The following is a 14,973-nucleotide window of genomic DNA, read 5'->3' as shown; positions in this document are numbered from 1 at the left end:
TCAAAATGTTTCCACAAAGTTTAAAGCACTCTGCTGTCTAAAATATGAATGATGTGGATTCGGGTGTCCACATACTTTTGCCCAGATAGTCTACTTTGATTGTTTTAGCATACCCAACATTATATCACTTTATGGTACAGTTAACAATGTTTGTACGGCTTCACTGTAGCCTAACCAAATACATGTATAGTACCCGTGGGGGCTATTTAGGAGTTTAGGATATTAAAATAAATGTTGGGGTTCAGTAACATTCTAATGGAGACATGTAGCTTCAGGGTGATTTCTGCACATTAAACAATTTCACTCATTTTTTAGAGCATCACCACTATTAGTTTTTTGGTGAGGCATTTCCTGGCTGGCTGTCCCACCGTCGGTATATGCCTGCCCTGGATGATGCACCTCTCTTCCCAGACATGACACACTTACTGGGCTGCAGTGCCGAGCCACGGGACAGAGACACGGCGCGGAATCCAGAGGACAGAATCAGACGAGGATGCTGAGGATGCGGGGAGAGAAAAGCCGCTGATATCTGATGATAATGATGATACTATGGACAGAGGAATGAGCACAGAGGAAGAAGAAACATAGAGCTCTGCGGGTTGGTGACAGTGGTGATGATGAAGGTGATGGTGATGGTGGTGGAGAGGATGTTTCGGTTGTGAGGACGGGACCGCTCGGAAGAGGGGGATGCTCGGACGATCGGAGCGCGTCTCTGCTCGGTGTTGATCATCGTGCGGGTAAATCACGGGTATCACCGAGAGTTTAACGAAGCGCTATTCTGAGGAGGTGGGCCAAGTCCCGAGAGAGAGAGAGAGAAAGAAAGAGAGAGAGAGGGAGAGAGAGAGAGAAGGGGAGGACCTCCGCACTCGTAGCAGTCTGGGATGTTGTTGCTGCTGTTGTTAGTGATGTGAAGCGACAGTAAGGAGCTGATGAAAGGACTCCTGCCAGCGCGAAGACACATATTCATACATTTTTGCAGGTAAGCAGCCAATGTCGCACTCTCTGTCTCTCCCTCTATCTCTCTATCTGTCTCTCTCTTCCCATCCCAAGCTAAAGTCTCTCTCTCTCTCTTCCTCTGTAGTGATCTGAAAACTATAAGAGATGTATATACTACACTAATGTGACACTAGGACGGGGAATCACAATTGTATTTAATATCTTTGGTACTCAATGGCTAATTAACAGTGCTATTATCGTCATGATATAGTATTTTACCTCCTCTGGTACAACAGTGATATTGTGTAATATTTCAATACATACACAAACAGGATACTACACTGACATACTATAAAGTATGGATTAGCTAAGTCACTGGTGACATAGAACTTAGTGCATTTACTCAAGTTCTGAAAATATTATAGTTATACTTCACTAAATGTACTGTTTCTGACAGCTATAGTCCCTGGTTATCTTTTAGATTAGGAAATGCATTAAAAAACATGGTCAGCTCCTAAAATATACTACATTCATTCAGATTTAACCACCCAGTAATAAATAAAGTAAATGTGAACTGGCTCCACCATGGTCAGCAATAACATGAAAATGCTGCTTACACATGAACACATCAGAATAATGATCCAATAATTGATATATAGGCCTGATAATACTGATTACATGTTGATGATCTGACTTTTGTAGTCTTACTTAAGAAACATTTTTAATGCAGCACTTTTACTTGTAAATGAGTAGCCTTTTTTCTACATCACTGCTTTTACTTATTTAAAATAATCTGAGGACATCTTCCACCTCTGCTCTAAATATATGTTGGAATAGGACAAACAACCTGATAAATAATTGTGGAAAAATTTTGAATGCAGAAGTTTACATGTACAAGAGATCAATTGATGGTTTGATAAGTATGAGATGTCTTTTGTAGTCATTAGTCTCAACCCATATGATCACCTACAGACAGTTTGCTTCTCCAAAACCAAAGGACAAAGGCAATGTAAATCAAAAAATACACTTGTTAATGAGTTACAATCCAACAACAAGTCCCCACATGCATGTTATTTACTTAAAACAAATGATTTTGTTTAAGCAAATTTACTATTGAGTACAACAATCACACTGTAGGTTCCTATAGGACTACTGTAGGCGTGTTATAGTGATTTTTGGAAAGGCTCATCTCTCTCTTGCTCAGCTTTCCTCCCACACACTTTCACTCTCTTGTTTCAACAGTGAAGTACAGTAACCTTACAGTAACAGTGCAGAGAGGAATGCAGGCCAAATGTTCTCATAGGTTACTTTATCGCTCAGATTACCTTGCACGTAACTAGTCCTAAAGTCCTGTAAAAGAGAGGAAATCCAAACAGGTGCAGGTGACGCAATAATAACCATATGGGTCAAGACAAAAGCAGAATATATAGACTGGATGAGAGGAAATAGATGATAAAAATAAAGTGCATTACAACAAAGAAAGTAATTCCCTTGACACAGCAAAACTGTGGCTATCTGTGGTAAAAAGCCATAGTTCCAGTTTTATTACGTGTGACTTTTTCAGTGACAGTGGGTGACAGTTTGATCTAAAAGCCTCAGAGTTTCAGGACAGCATACAGTCTCAGTGCTGGGCTCCCCAGAAGATATCAGAGCCCTACTGCGTTATTGTGGCTTTTGCTCTGCACTCTGCACAGCTGTGAAGGTCAACACTACGAAAAGCCCTTTGACAGATTCAGTAAATTGAAATTAGCTCATGGATGTATAATTCTCAGATATAATTGCCACAGTTCATAAGGCCTCAGTTTAAAATAGATGCATATTATAGTAATTAATATAATGTAAGTAGTGTCTAAAGCTTGTGGCTTGGTGCAGATAAATGAAATAGAGAACATGTTCATCTAATTTGTTTGTTCTGTTTGCATACAAATAACAAATAGTTAGGATGACGCATGATATTTAACAGGAACAAAAGTGAAAATGAAATGGCCACCAGTATCTTGCACAAATTTCAATCATCTAAACTATTTGAGAAGGAAAAGCCACTTTTTGTTAAACCTGGAGCCTTGTCCACTCTGCTGTGAAGTCATGCCCCCACATGTCACTGGAGCTCAGCTCTGTAAAGTATTGTTAAGACTGACAGCAATGGCACCAAAAACTATGTGAAATTACTAGTATAAATAAATAAAGTTTAAGCACAAAAAAGTAAGTTAAATACAATAACAGGGGTGAATGTTGATTCCATGAAAACCTTGTAGCAAGGAATGAACTCTTTATTCCACAAGGACTGAACCTCTGACCTTCTCACTGTGGGGTCGACTCTGTGACCGAACCGTCACAGGAATTACGCCCACGGGTGTTCAGTGATGGCACAGACGCTCTAACCGCAGGTCCTGCCTGCCCAGCTACAAACGCGAGTCAGTAGGAGATAGGTGCCGTTGCCAGGACTGACAGGTTGAATGGATGACAGGGCTGTGTGGGCCAAATAGACTGTCAGAGAGAGCTGGGAGGAGATGGATGAGAGGGGGGAGAGAGGGACAGAGAGAGAGCATCACAGAGAGGGAATACCAGAGAGAGAAATGAAGAAATGATGGAGTGCTGTTGTGGCTACAGGCAATACCTGATTCCCTTGGCTTCTTTTTGTCTGACTGGCCCCGTCCCTCACTCCCTCCTTCTTTTCTCCCCCAATCATTGCCTGCTTTTGTGTAATCTTTGGAGTATTACAAGCGCTGCACAGTGGCGTATGTGTTAACAGGTAGTCTTTTGTGGCAACTTGACAAGTTACTTTCACAATAAATGCCTTTTTACAGCACTCTTTCATATTTCATCAAAAAAGTCACCATAACATAAGAGGATGCTTTGAAGTATTCCTGAAATTGTTCTAAAAACAATTCATGAGTGTGATCTGCTAACATCTATGATTAAGATTTGTTTAAGCTTAGGCAACTAAACTTATTTGGTTTAAGATAAGATAATCCTTTATTAGTCCCACAATGGGGAAATTTACAAGGTTAAGAGTAACCAGCTCTGACTGCTGGAACATAGCAGGGTGGAAACTCCAACCTCCTCCTCAGGACACTGTGTGATTGTGTGACAGTATAGCGATGTCACACCATTTCTGCCTTTGTTGCTTTGTACAGAGAAGAGAAATTACTCTCATATGTTTGTCATCAAGTGTTGTGCTTTACCTAAACAATCTCATCTCCAGGAACACTTTGTCCTGCAGCAGAATTTCTGTGATTGTGAAATCTGAAGTGTATTTTATTATTATTAGTATTTACTCTGCTCTGCTAGTCCAGTTAGGATTTGCAGAAGCCTTTCATCTCCAACCAAACTCTCTCTAAGGACATTTATACGCGATTTTGAGAAATTGGCAGTAAACTCCTGTTGGCAACTATAAGCAATGCAAGTCTGTGGAGAAATGACATCATTTCCATTTTGAAATTGCATTCAAGTCTATAAAAATCTAAATCCCTCTGAAAATCCTTTCACTTATTCTTCATTAAAATAGAATAATATGCATTCATTTCCCTCCAATAGAAACTTTTATTTGAGTGCTGCATGTTTGAGGTTATATTTGTGTCTTTGTAGCTATTGTGTGCTGTTCAGTTTGCTTGGTGATGTTTATTTTCCTTTCCTTTCTTAAAAACCCAGCTATAATGTCTCAGAAACAAGAGTTGAAGAGGCTCTCCTTGTTAAATCATGTAAAACTTCAACCTCTCCTTTAAAATGAGGCTCAGTTTGTGGTGACAGTAATCAGCTTATGAAGATACTTTAATGCAGCAGTTGAAATTCCTGAAATTTGCCTATAAAAGCTCCTCCTGCAAAGATCTTCCTGCAGTGTGGAGCAAAGGCAGCACTTCTTAAAATATCAGTAAAACAACTGACTACACTTATTGCTCACCTTGAAACATAACTAGTTACATTATATTTACATGTAAGAATGTTTATTATGTTATCAAATACAAGCACATTCTGCCTTTCCTACCAACAACAAGTTGTACAAAAGAAGCATTGCATGGTTTAAAGTGTTTTTATTTTTGCTAAAATAAATGAATGTAATCAAAATGAAAAAACAAACAAACCAAAATGCCCATACACGTTGATATAAAAAATTTTTTTTAAAAACTGCTGTCAAATCCAAAATGAATACAAATTACAGATGTATGTTTTAAATCTGAGAATTCAAGTATCTCATATTCTTCATACGAATTAAAGACCAACAACATGTTAATGCGTGTTAGTAATTTAAGACCCTGCATTGTAGCTAATTACTAGACAATACAAAAATAATGTTATTTGATTTGATTAGATTTTGATGTTACTTTAACTTTCATTTACTGTTATTTTGAAGAGGTTAAGTGAGGTTATGTTTCCTTCTCGCTCACTCCTCTTACTGTAGCGGTTCCTCTGTAGCTCGCCTGCATTGTGCAGCCGGGCTGGAGTTGACACAAATCCTGCGAGTTCTGTTCTTTCTCTCGCTCACACACAACAGTACAAGACCGGAGTGAGAACAACCCACTGTATGTGTTGTGTGTGTGTGTGTGTGTGTGTAAGGGAGAGAAGAGATAGTTCAGCCTAGCTGCCAGAGTGTGTTGTCTGTAATATCTGTCTGTGTGAGCAGGGACAGTTATGTAACAACAAAGCAGAATGCATCGTAGGTTTACATGAGTCACATACACGCACACAGGCACACACACACTCTCACACAAGCATCAGTGCTCCTGTACACACTCTGTCTGTAGACAGGATGTGGGGGATTAAATCAAACACAATGTGCATGATTTATCAGAATTACAAGAAGTGTAATGTGACATCTCATCGCTTTGACTTGACGGCGACAATATGTTTGACAACTTTGGATGTGTTTACCCAACTCAGATCTATCTGTAACGACCATTACTGTATGCAGGGTCTCAGTGGGCTTTACAGGCCCACATCTACAATACCACCTCTATACCATTGGTAATGATCCTTAAGAAGATAAAGAAGCTCACAAAGACAAGAAAAACTACTTGTGCATGAGGAGAAAATAAAATAAACCTTACCCTTCTTTTGGTGCAACAAGAGCTGTATGTGAAGAATGGCAGATTACAAAAACACAAACAGGAAGTCATAAACTCAAAAAAACAAAATCATCCAACAGAAGAGAGTGTGGCTCTAAGTTAAACCTCCCAGATTAAATAAGTCTATAAAACACACAAATGGGATTATAAACCAACAATATGATTATCCAATATTAATGTAACAAAAAGATTTTTATAAAAAGTTCAGGATAGAGGTCCAACCACATACATCCAAAGATGTCCAGTACCATTTATGAGCACTGATGACATGTGCCTGTAGCTTAGGTGGGGGTATGGGGAGAAAGATCAGAGGACAGGGCAGCGGAGGAAGTGTTGTCAACGATGTCAGGGCAGACAGCTTGATGTTCTGTAGAGTGAAAGGGCATGGCAGCTTCAAAGTTGGGAGAGGCCCAGCAATTGCTAAATTTAGGAGTTAAACTCAGCCTAAATGGCACTACTGTTTACCTGCATCACAGAAACTACAAGCATGTTTGTGGTTAAAATAAGAAAAGAATTTAACAACATCTGGCAGTTTGTTCCGGAGAAAGAGGGAGAGGTAGGAGATGTGTCTCTTTTCTTAGACTTAATTTTTGTTAAAATGAGAAAGCATGTCCATAGGAAAGTTACTATAAAATTTATAACAACAAGCAGTAGTTTATTTACATATGTAGCTCTCGTGTTATTTCTCATAAGGTGTGATTCTGATGTGTTCTATGTAATTTGCTTTTCATAATAATAAAATGTAATATGGATATTATTATTAGCAGTAGTAGGAGCAGTTGGAGTTAGTATTACTCTCCTGTAGTGAAGCAGTAGTATTTGCATGTTTGTATATATATATATATATATATATATATGTGTGTGTGTGTGTGTGTGTGGTTCAGGTATTGATTGGAACATTTGAACCCTGTGGCCATGTACCGGAAAGCGCAATGAACACACACACATATTTACACACAGGGTGGTGTGGGTGGCCACTTGACTGCCTTACATGCACGCGCACTCACACACACCACACACACACACACACACACACACACACTGCCTGGGGCTTTATAAACAGCCGGGCTTGGAGGTTGTGACTCGCACATCAGTCTCTGTTCCCTCCCTCTCTTTGTCTCAACACAGCATCTCTCCCTCTCTTCATTTATTTCTCTCATTCTCCATCTACCTGCCCGCTGTTTGTTTTCTTCCCCTGCTCTCTTTAAGCCTGCGCCCCACAATTTCATGCACTGATCTTCCTCTCTCTCTCTGTTCTTCTCTGCCTTTGTAGTTACATATATAGCAGCTCTGTGTGGTAGAGACCAGTTGAAGTTGGCTTCCTGCCTGTTGAGATGTGCCAATAGGAAACACTGTGAACAGGGGTTCATGCTGATGAAATTGATCTGCTCAGGTAAGGAACACGGACATTTCTCTTCCTCCTTCACTTTGTTTTTTGTGCTTTATTTAGACTCTTGGTATTAAGTGATATTTGTTATTGTACATTTTTCTTGAGAGACACAAAGTGTGATTCTTACATTGTAATGTGGGTAATGTGATGAGAAAAGACTTCACCAGGGAAGCGAGGGAATGTGAAAAACAAAAATACAAGACAGCAAAAAAAAAATGTTATATTAAAATTTAATATCAAATGGAACCTAATCTTTAAAATGAAAGATTTCTCTAAAAAATCTAGATTTATTGAATTGCTTCTTACTGTTTTTTTTTAAACAGTTGTCATCTTAATTAAATGGTGACAGCATACAGGGTTATAAACAGGGGAATACACATCAAAACTCTGATATGCCTATGTTTAGATTTAAATACATTTAGACCAAATACCCTGTAGTGATAAACTTATATATTTACTATCCTAATAAACTCCTAACTTTTTTTCTAGAAAGTTTCAAAAATACTTTAATTTGAAGAAAGTAAAGTCTGACTAGATGCACATTAATACAGAAAACCAGTGAAAACAAAAATGTTCCCATTTTAGGCATTACATAACACATTAACATGTTAAATGTTGATCAGTCAAGTATTGAGACGTGTATGAAACCTCCAGTTAATATTGATCAGTCTGTGTCATATTGGATGTCCCTGATGGTCTGAAAATTTCCAATAACTTCTGAGGCAAAACACACACATGTTATTCAGGTCATCACATTTAAAGATAATGAATATTGGCACAGTTGGAGCGGCTGGCAGCTCCATTATAAATATATTAGCATTTAGCATTTGATTTCTACATAGCAGTAAGAAATAGACCTCTGTCAGCAGACAAGCAAAGTGTGTTAAGGGAAACATTAAAAAGAATTATTGTCAAGAGAAAAACACTCCAGAAGATACTTGTCCCTCTGAAATAATATGAGAAAGAAGAGAAGTTGTGTCATCTGTGCTTCACAATATAATTTGATTTGTTGTTGTTGTGGGTATCCTCTGTTTATTTTTAGCTGGATTACAGGTTGAGCTTTTAAACTCCAGAGAACAAGGTGGACATATTTATAGAAGCTTCCTATCTCAATAAAAGATGAATCGCTGTCTTATGCAACAACTCCTGACCACACTGGAGGCAGGGAAGAGATGGAGGGAAGGAGGAACAGATGGATGGATGAATGCATGAACAGATGGACTGATGGATGGATAGATGGATGATTTTTACAGATGTGTGTTTTCATGTCACAGGTTGCCCTCCAAGAAAACCTACTGATCCTATTTCCTTCCTTCTGCATCTCTCCGCTACCTCCCTATCTGACTGACTGTCCTTTTGACACCCCCTTTATATCTGTTTCTCTTTCTCTCTATTCACTTCTCTCCATTTCCCACCTTTTATATCTCTTTCATTCTCTTCTCCCGACTTTTTCCCACTTTCCCTTTCCCCTCTCTGATCTATTATTCACATCCCTCTCTGACTCTTCCTCTCTCCCCCTTGACACCTGAAATCCCTCCGTCTGCTCCAGGGCGTTTAGACCTCCACCAACAGTGCTTCCCTCCTAGGAAAAGAAATAGAATGATGAATAAAAGAACAGAGCAAAGAGACAGATAAAAAGCTTTGGGATGGGCAGCTCTATAGATATGCCAAGGTATTTCTTTGCGTGATGTATTGTACAGGTTGACATTTTACACAACCCTGTGTCATCCCACAAAAAGACCGGTTCCTGAGTCCAGCCATGCATGATTCAGCTAGAGCAAGACATTAGTGGAAAATATAGTATTTTAACACACCTCTGACAGATCACTGACTTAAATGGGTTGATTTTTTCTTTTTCTTGTTTTTTCTAAGTAAACAGCTTAGATATCTCACACTGTTTGACATCAGGAAATTATGATGTTCCAAAGGTTTTTTTGATTGTTACTTTCCCATATCTACTTCAGTTGCTTTTATTTTAGTTAATGCATTTCAAACTTCCCCAAAATGCCTTTAAAGAGCAGAAACAAGTCATATGATGTAAATGATTTGATAACATCAGACCGCAAAGAATCAAAAATGGTTACATTTAACATCAGTGGTGTATTTCAATTAAACTTGAACCAAATGATTTGAAATACGTGGTTCTATTTCCAAGCTTAAGGAAAATAAAATTTGGCTGATGTTGTCTTGTCTTGTTGTTTCATGTGCTTTAGTAATGGGTATCTAGCTATTACAATAAGAAAAGTTCAGAAAAGTAGTATAGTAGTAGTAATCTAACTGTTAATTTGATATTTTACTAACCTGTCCCAATGTTACATACTGACTGGGTGGTTGGTTAAATTTGTCAAGTTGTTGCAAGGGTGTTCAGGATGGTTGCTATGGTGTTGGTAGGTTGTTGTTATGATGTTGTGTGTGCTTGCCCAGATGCTGCTTCGTTTTTAACATGATGTTCATGCTGGTATTTAGGTGTACAATGAATCTGCAGGAGTGAATAGTGATAGTAGTACTATTTCAATCAAGAGAGAGGCTTAAAGAGAAACTGAATTAAGTTACTAAAAAGGTAGAGGTTTCAGTAATTAGACAACTGGCTCATAGAGATCATGGCAAAATGGAAGATCTTCAGTTGGTGGAATGAGCTGGAAGCAGGAAAAGCAAGAGAAAAAAACTGAGTCAGCATGAGGATAGTCTTGCTGATTGAGCATTCACTATCCAGGTTTTGGTTGTGAACCACCTCTTTCCACCTCTCGTACATACACACACACACACACACACACACACACACATATATATATGTTTACTCTGACCCACCTTTGGGTGCTTTCGTAATGTGCAAAGAAGGCTGACATGTACCACATGCCAGCTGTTTACCCGAGGGTTGCTGCTGCTGTGCCCCAGAGAAGGGCATTCAGTCCCCAACTGCCAGCATAAACATCCATATCTGTCTTCACATTAGGAGGAGATGGAAAGTTAGTCAGTAAACATTTGCAGAGTAAACATCTGACTTATAAGTAAACCAAGTTTTTTCAATATGTACTTCAGATATTTTCTTGTGCATGTTACGATTAAGAAAATGAAAAGGCTATCACACAAATTGTTGTTAAGAACCAGAAAGATTAATATCCAAACTAAACAAACAAACACAATCATTATTGTACCTGGTGCATCAAAACCCAGGGACAACCTTGAATAATACAGATGTGACCATGTGATAAAAAATTTACTGATCATTTAAACAAAGTATTTGTGTGTATGCCATGTGCTCAAAAAGTGTAAACTGAAAGGGCCTTTGTGTGTGTGTGTTCATGTGCACTCTCATGCCCCCACCCCCTCATATCACTACAAAAGATAAAGGCTAAACACAATCTACATATTAGAGCACTGGCATGAGCGTGCATCAGATGAGGGCAGATCTGAAATGGAATCTCCTTCTGTTCCCCCTTGCTGCACACATCATCTATCCATCTATCAGCGCAGCGCCACAACGCCTCGCCTTCCCACCGCAGAGCCATCAATCATCACATTCCCATGCTTTATGGAAATGGAAGGAAAAACTGCATTTAACGGCATTTTACCTTCTATCTCATCCACCTATCTCTTCTGTGTCCACCCATCCGTCCATCCATCCGTCTGCCAGCGCTTGGTCCCATCTAGTCGCAGTGTAAGGTCGTTTATTTAAATCTATTTAAATGGATATGAGGCGTGTGCATATGCAGGGAGATTTCACGGCCCGGCAGGTCAGCAAATACCAAAGCTGTTCCACCTCACTAACCCACCATCAGGGCCCATAGACAATTAATACACACCACAGGTGGTCAAGTTTGTGTGAGTGTGTGTGTGTTTTTTAAGAGGAAAAACAAGTATCAGAAGAAAGAAGTGAGGATGTCTCTCTCTCTCTCTCTCTCTCTCTCTCTCTCTATCTATCTATCTATCTATAATAAAGCAAGGGAGAGAGGTGATGAGGCATGGGTGAAATAAAAAGAAAGGAAGGATGAGATATAAATGAAACAAGGAAAGCAGTGGACAGGAGCAAGGTGCGGTATAGGGAGTGAAATGGGTGTTGGGGGAAAATCACTCTCAAGGGGAAGTGGGGGAAAAGGAGAAGAGCAGAGAGAGAAATTGAGGGAGGTGGCTTGGAACGGCTGAAAGAATAAGAAAGGGAGGGGGGAGGAAGGAGAAGTGAAGGGTAAATGTCTTTGCTAATGTCTTGGTGCCAATATTGACTAACGCCGGCTCCCTTTGACTTCAGTGCACTTGCTGCATCCTCCTCTTCAGTTCATTAGCTCTGTCATTTGGAAATGGACGTATTGGCTCAGCTGTTCAATGTCACCACACTGAATGAATGGATGGCTAGATGGATGGATATGCAGAGTACCAAACATTAAAGGACCATACCGCTGTGGTTTTTAGCTTATTTACCACAAAACCATTATACTTACATATTGATCTGACAATTTCCAAAGCATGCTGCAGTTGTTTTATTGATTGTTGAAGGTTTTCTTTTCCATTTCTTCCAGGCAGCACCTATGTTTTAATTAAAGTCAGTTTGTTTTGAAAATCGACCTGCAAAGAATTGAAACAACGACTATTTAGATTTTAGCCTTTTCTTACTTTGTTTTACCTTGTCTTACCTTGTTAAAGTCACATAATCGTTGTGTAGTAGTGCAGCTGAAAGTCTGTGGGACATGTAACTGCTGGTGGGAAGCTGTTAATTCTGAGGCTTGAGGTCTGCTGCCAATAAGCACAGCAACCTCCTACATTGTAATGAGATCCAATGTGGAGGCCAGTAAGCAAACAGTGGACACTGTGAGGAGGAATAATTTTAAGATTTTTTATCTTGCATGAAAATCTTTGCTGTTATAAGGTGACTCTTGAGTGTTAGATGCCTGAGTTTTACTCAGTATGTACTGAGGCAGTAATTGTGGTTGGGTGGTGGTCAGGTGATTGATAGGCACACAGCATCTTTGACTTTCCCTGACCTGAACCAAGCATTTCCAAGCATTACCCAAACTGTGTACTGTGTTTGTTTCCATAACTATGAGCTTTCTCTGACTGTAACCATAGATGCCATAGATGCATGTGCAGAAATTGCAGAGAGTAAGAACTTTAAAAACATTTGCACCTGACACTGAATGTAACCCAGAGCTTTTGCAGATCCATTCAATGTGGATGTTCCTATCTGGAGATGAGGGTAGGCAGAGAAGGGATGTGTTTCCATCCTATTGTGCCAGTTGGCACACCTGTTCTGAGAAAGGCTGATTGGCTGACACTACTTCATTCTGTGTGCATGTGAGAGCTGTAACCAGTCCCCGACCAATTGGCCTGATTTGGGACAGGTGTGGCACCTTGTACATGGGCAGGGAGGAAATCCCTGAATACTTCTCCTCTTCAAGGTGATAATGAGTTAATTTCCCCAATTCCAAAGTAATTGTAAAAAAGTAGTTAATTATGTTATCACTGTGATGGATTATGTCAAGCAAGTTTAAAGTTTTAGAAAGCTGAATTTCATACCAAGTTACTGCCTGGCGGTATCAAGCCAAAAACAGTCATGCTTTGAATAATGGATTAGAAAATAATTTTTAAAATAAATATTTTTTATGGTAAATCAACAGATGGAAGTTGAAGAGTAAACAGATGAGTCAGGTAAATGAATCTAAATGAAAAGACAGAGGGTTTAGCTGTTTACAATACCGCAATCTCACTGACTTCATGACATACCATCTACATCATGTTATACAACATGTGATCCATAAAAGTGTGTGTACTGGTGCATGCATGTGTGTATCTGTGTCCAGAGGGGAAAAGGCTGCACAGAGGGGTGTGCACAGGGAGCTGTTTTAACATGATTAAAGATCACCTCTTCCACTCTCTCATTCCTCTATTTCATCATCTCTTCTGCCTCTCCTCCACCCTCACCTGTCGTTAGCCCCTACACAGCACTTCTGAGAAATTGGGAGGGAGAAAGAGAGAAAGAAAGCAAGCACAAGAGAGAGAGAGATGGATAAGAAAAAGGCCAAGAGCCAAAGAGGGAATCACACAGAGAAAGACAGAGACTTGAAGTGTGAGGCAAGAAGGGTCAGGGAAAGAAAGAGATCACAGTCGTATAATTCAAAACAGAGGGGTCTGTCTGAAATGGACTTCTGTGATATGATGTTACAAATATTTTGGCTTTTATCTATCTGACTGTTCCAGTTGCACTGAGCCATTGACACTTTCTGGATTGGAAAAACAGATGGAAACACTTTCATCCAGATTGTCTGATAGGTTAGGAGACAGAGACAGATTTCCAACAAATCTGTCTAAGATACTGTATGTGGCTGATCTTTTTGATTTTTTGTTACTGGACAGATTGATGGTCTGACAAAGTTCAACGCACCAAGATATACAGTGTGATTCTGTGACAGAAAGAAAACATAGCAATGCATTTTGATATCAATCAAAACTATTCCCAAAGCTGCCCCAGGTTGAATTTTCACCATAGCAGAGTGTTTTATGTAAAACTGTGGTGTCGGTTTGCCGAGGTTAAGCTTGCCCAGCTGATCATGTGGCTGCCTGTCAAACTCTCAGTGGACATGTCTGCCTCTACTTCTTTCCCTTTAGTTAAATGTCAGAACAATTTCACAGGTTTTAACTGTCTAGCCAGGACAGAAAGGTGATAATGTCATGAGAGTATTGTGTAATAGGAAAGTCATCATGGGTCTTGTTTTTTGAAATAAGTGTTTTTTAAAGCACAGTGCTGCTCAGTCTGTCTTTCTGTCTTTAATACATGCAAATCACAAAGCCAGTTCCATAAGTGAGGACAACTGACTAGATGATATTTATTTTTTAGGACTGTGTATGTCCTATAAGCATTACATATTGCTTGTATTAGTGTGGTGCTTGCTATAGAGACAGTCCATGGTTTGACTTTCTACCATACTGGAAACACTTGCACTGTCTCCCAAATCCAGTCTGATTCTAAGCAGGTTTTACCATTTAGCGGGTTCACACTAGAAAAGTGACAACTTAAAGTATGCTCAAAACAGACAGTATACATACTAAATATGCTCTTTTTTAGTGTGCTGTTGAAGTAAGAAATTTATAAAACTTAAATCCTTTGTCGGAGGTGATGAAACAGCTCCATAAACTCCTTAAACTCTAAGAGTTTGTGAAGTTTGATTTGCAGTAGTTTTCCCTAAGTCACAGTTTGATTGACAACCAAAGTCACACATATTGTATAATTTCCTGCTAGTGTAAAGTGGTGAAGTATGTTGCTATCTTTTTTATATTAATAATTACAACAGTATACTCTGATGATTAGTGTGTAGTACATACTGTATGGATGTGGGAATCAGCTAAAGTCTTTTCACTTTGTCCTCTTGCTGGTGTTTATCCCAGGATTTATTTAGCAGCAATGCTTTCTTTTCACGCAGAGAGGCTGAGCAGGAATGGATAAAAACAGATGTACAGTAGCAGCATATCTGGGTGTATGCTCTCAAGTATGAAGTTTGAGGTTACTGCTTTTTGCAGGCAGTGTTGTCAATGTTGTCAGTTGTTTGGGGCAAGAAAACAAGGAGCAACACGTGAGCCTCAAGGGACGAGGAAGTC

At 39.3% G+C, this 14,973-nt stretch overlaps 1 protein-coding gene across 1 annotated transcript in view; it reads left to right on the top strand.

Annotated features, from left to right (window-relative positions):
• Positions 1–428: 428 nt before the first annotated feature.
• bean1 (brain expressed, associated with NEDD4, 1) overlaps positions 429–14,973 on the top strand; it is a 37,991-nt gene continuing 23,446 nt past the window's right edge. Inside the window, exons 1-2 of the mRNA XM_018693793.2 lie at positions 429–979; positions 7,273–7,392. Of these exons, the coding sequence (XP_018549309.1) occupies positions 7,368–7,392 (25 nt within the window). The 5' untranslated portion in view covers positions 429–979; positions 7,273–7,367. The remainder of the gene's footprint in view (positions 980–7,272; positions 7,393–14,973) is intronic.

This window comes from Lates calcarifer, linkage group LG16_LG22, assembly GCF_001640805.2.
Source record: "Lates calcarifer isolate ASB-BC8 linkage group LG16_LG22, TLL_Latcal_v3, whole genome shotgun sequence".
In the NCBI taxonomy this organism is placed as follows: domain Eukaryota; kingdom Metazoa; phylum Chordata; class Actinopteri; family Centropomidae; genus Lates; species Lates calcarifer.
The sequence above is the reverse complement of the archived record's forward strand: the minus strand, read 5'-3'. Positions and strand labels throughout refer to the sequence as shown.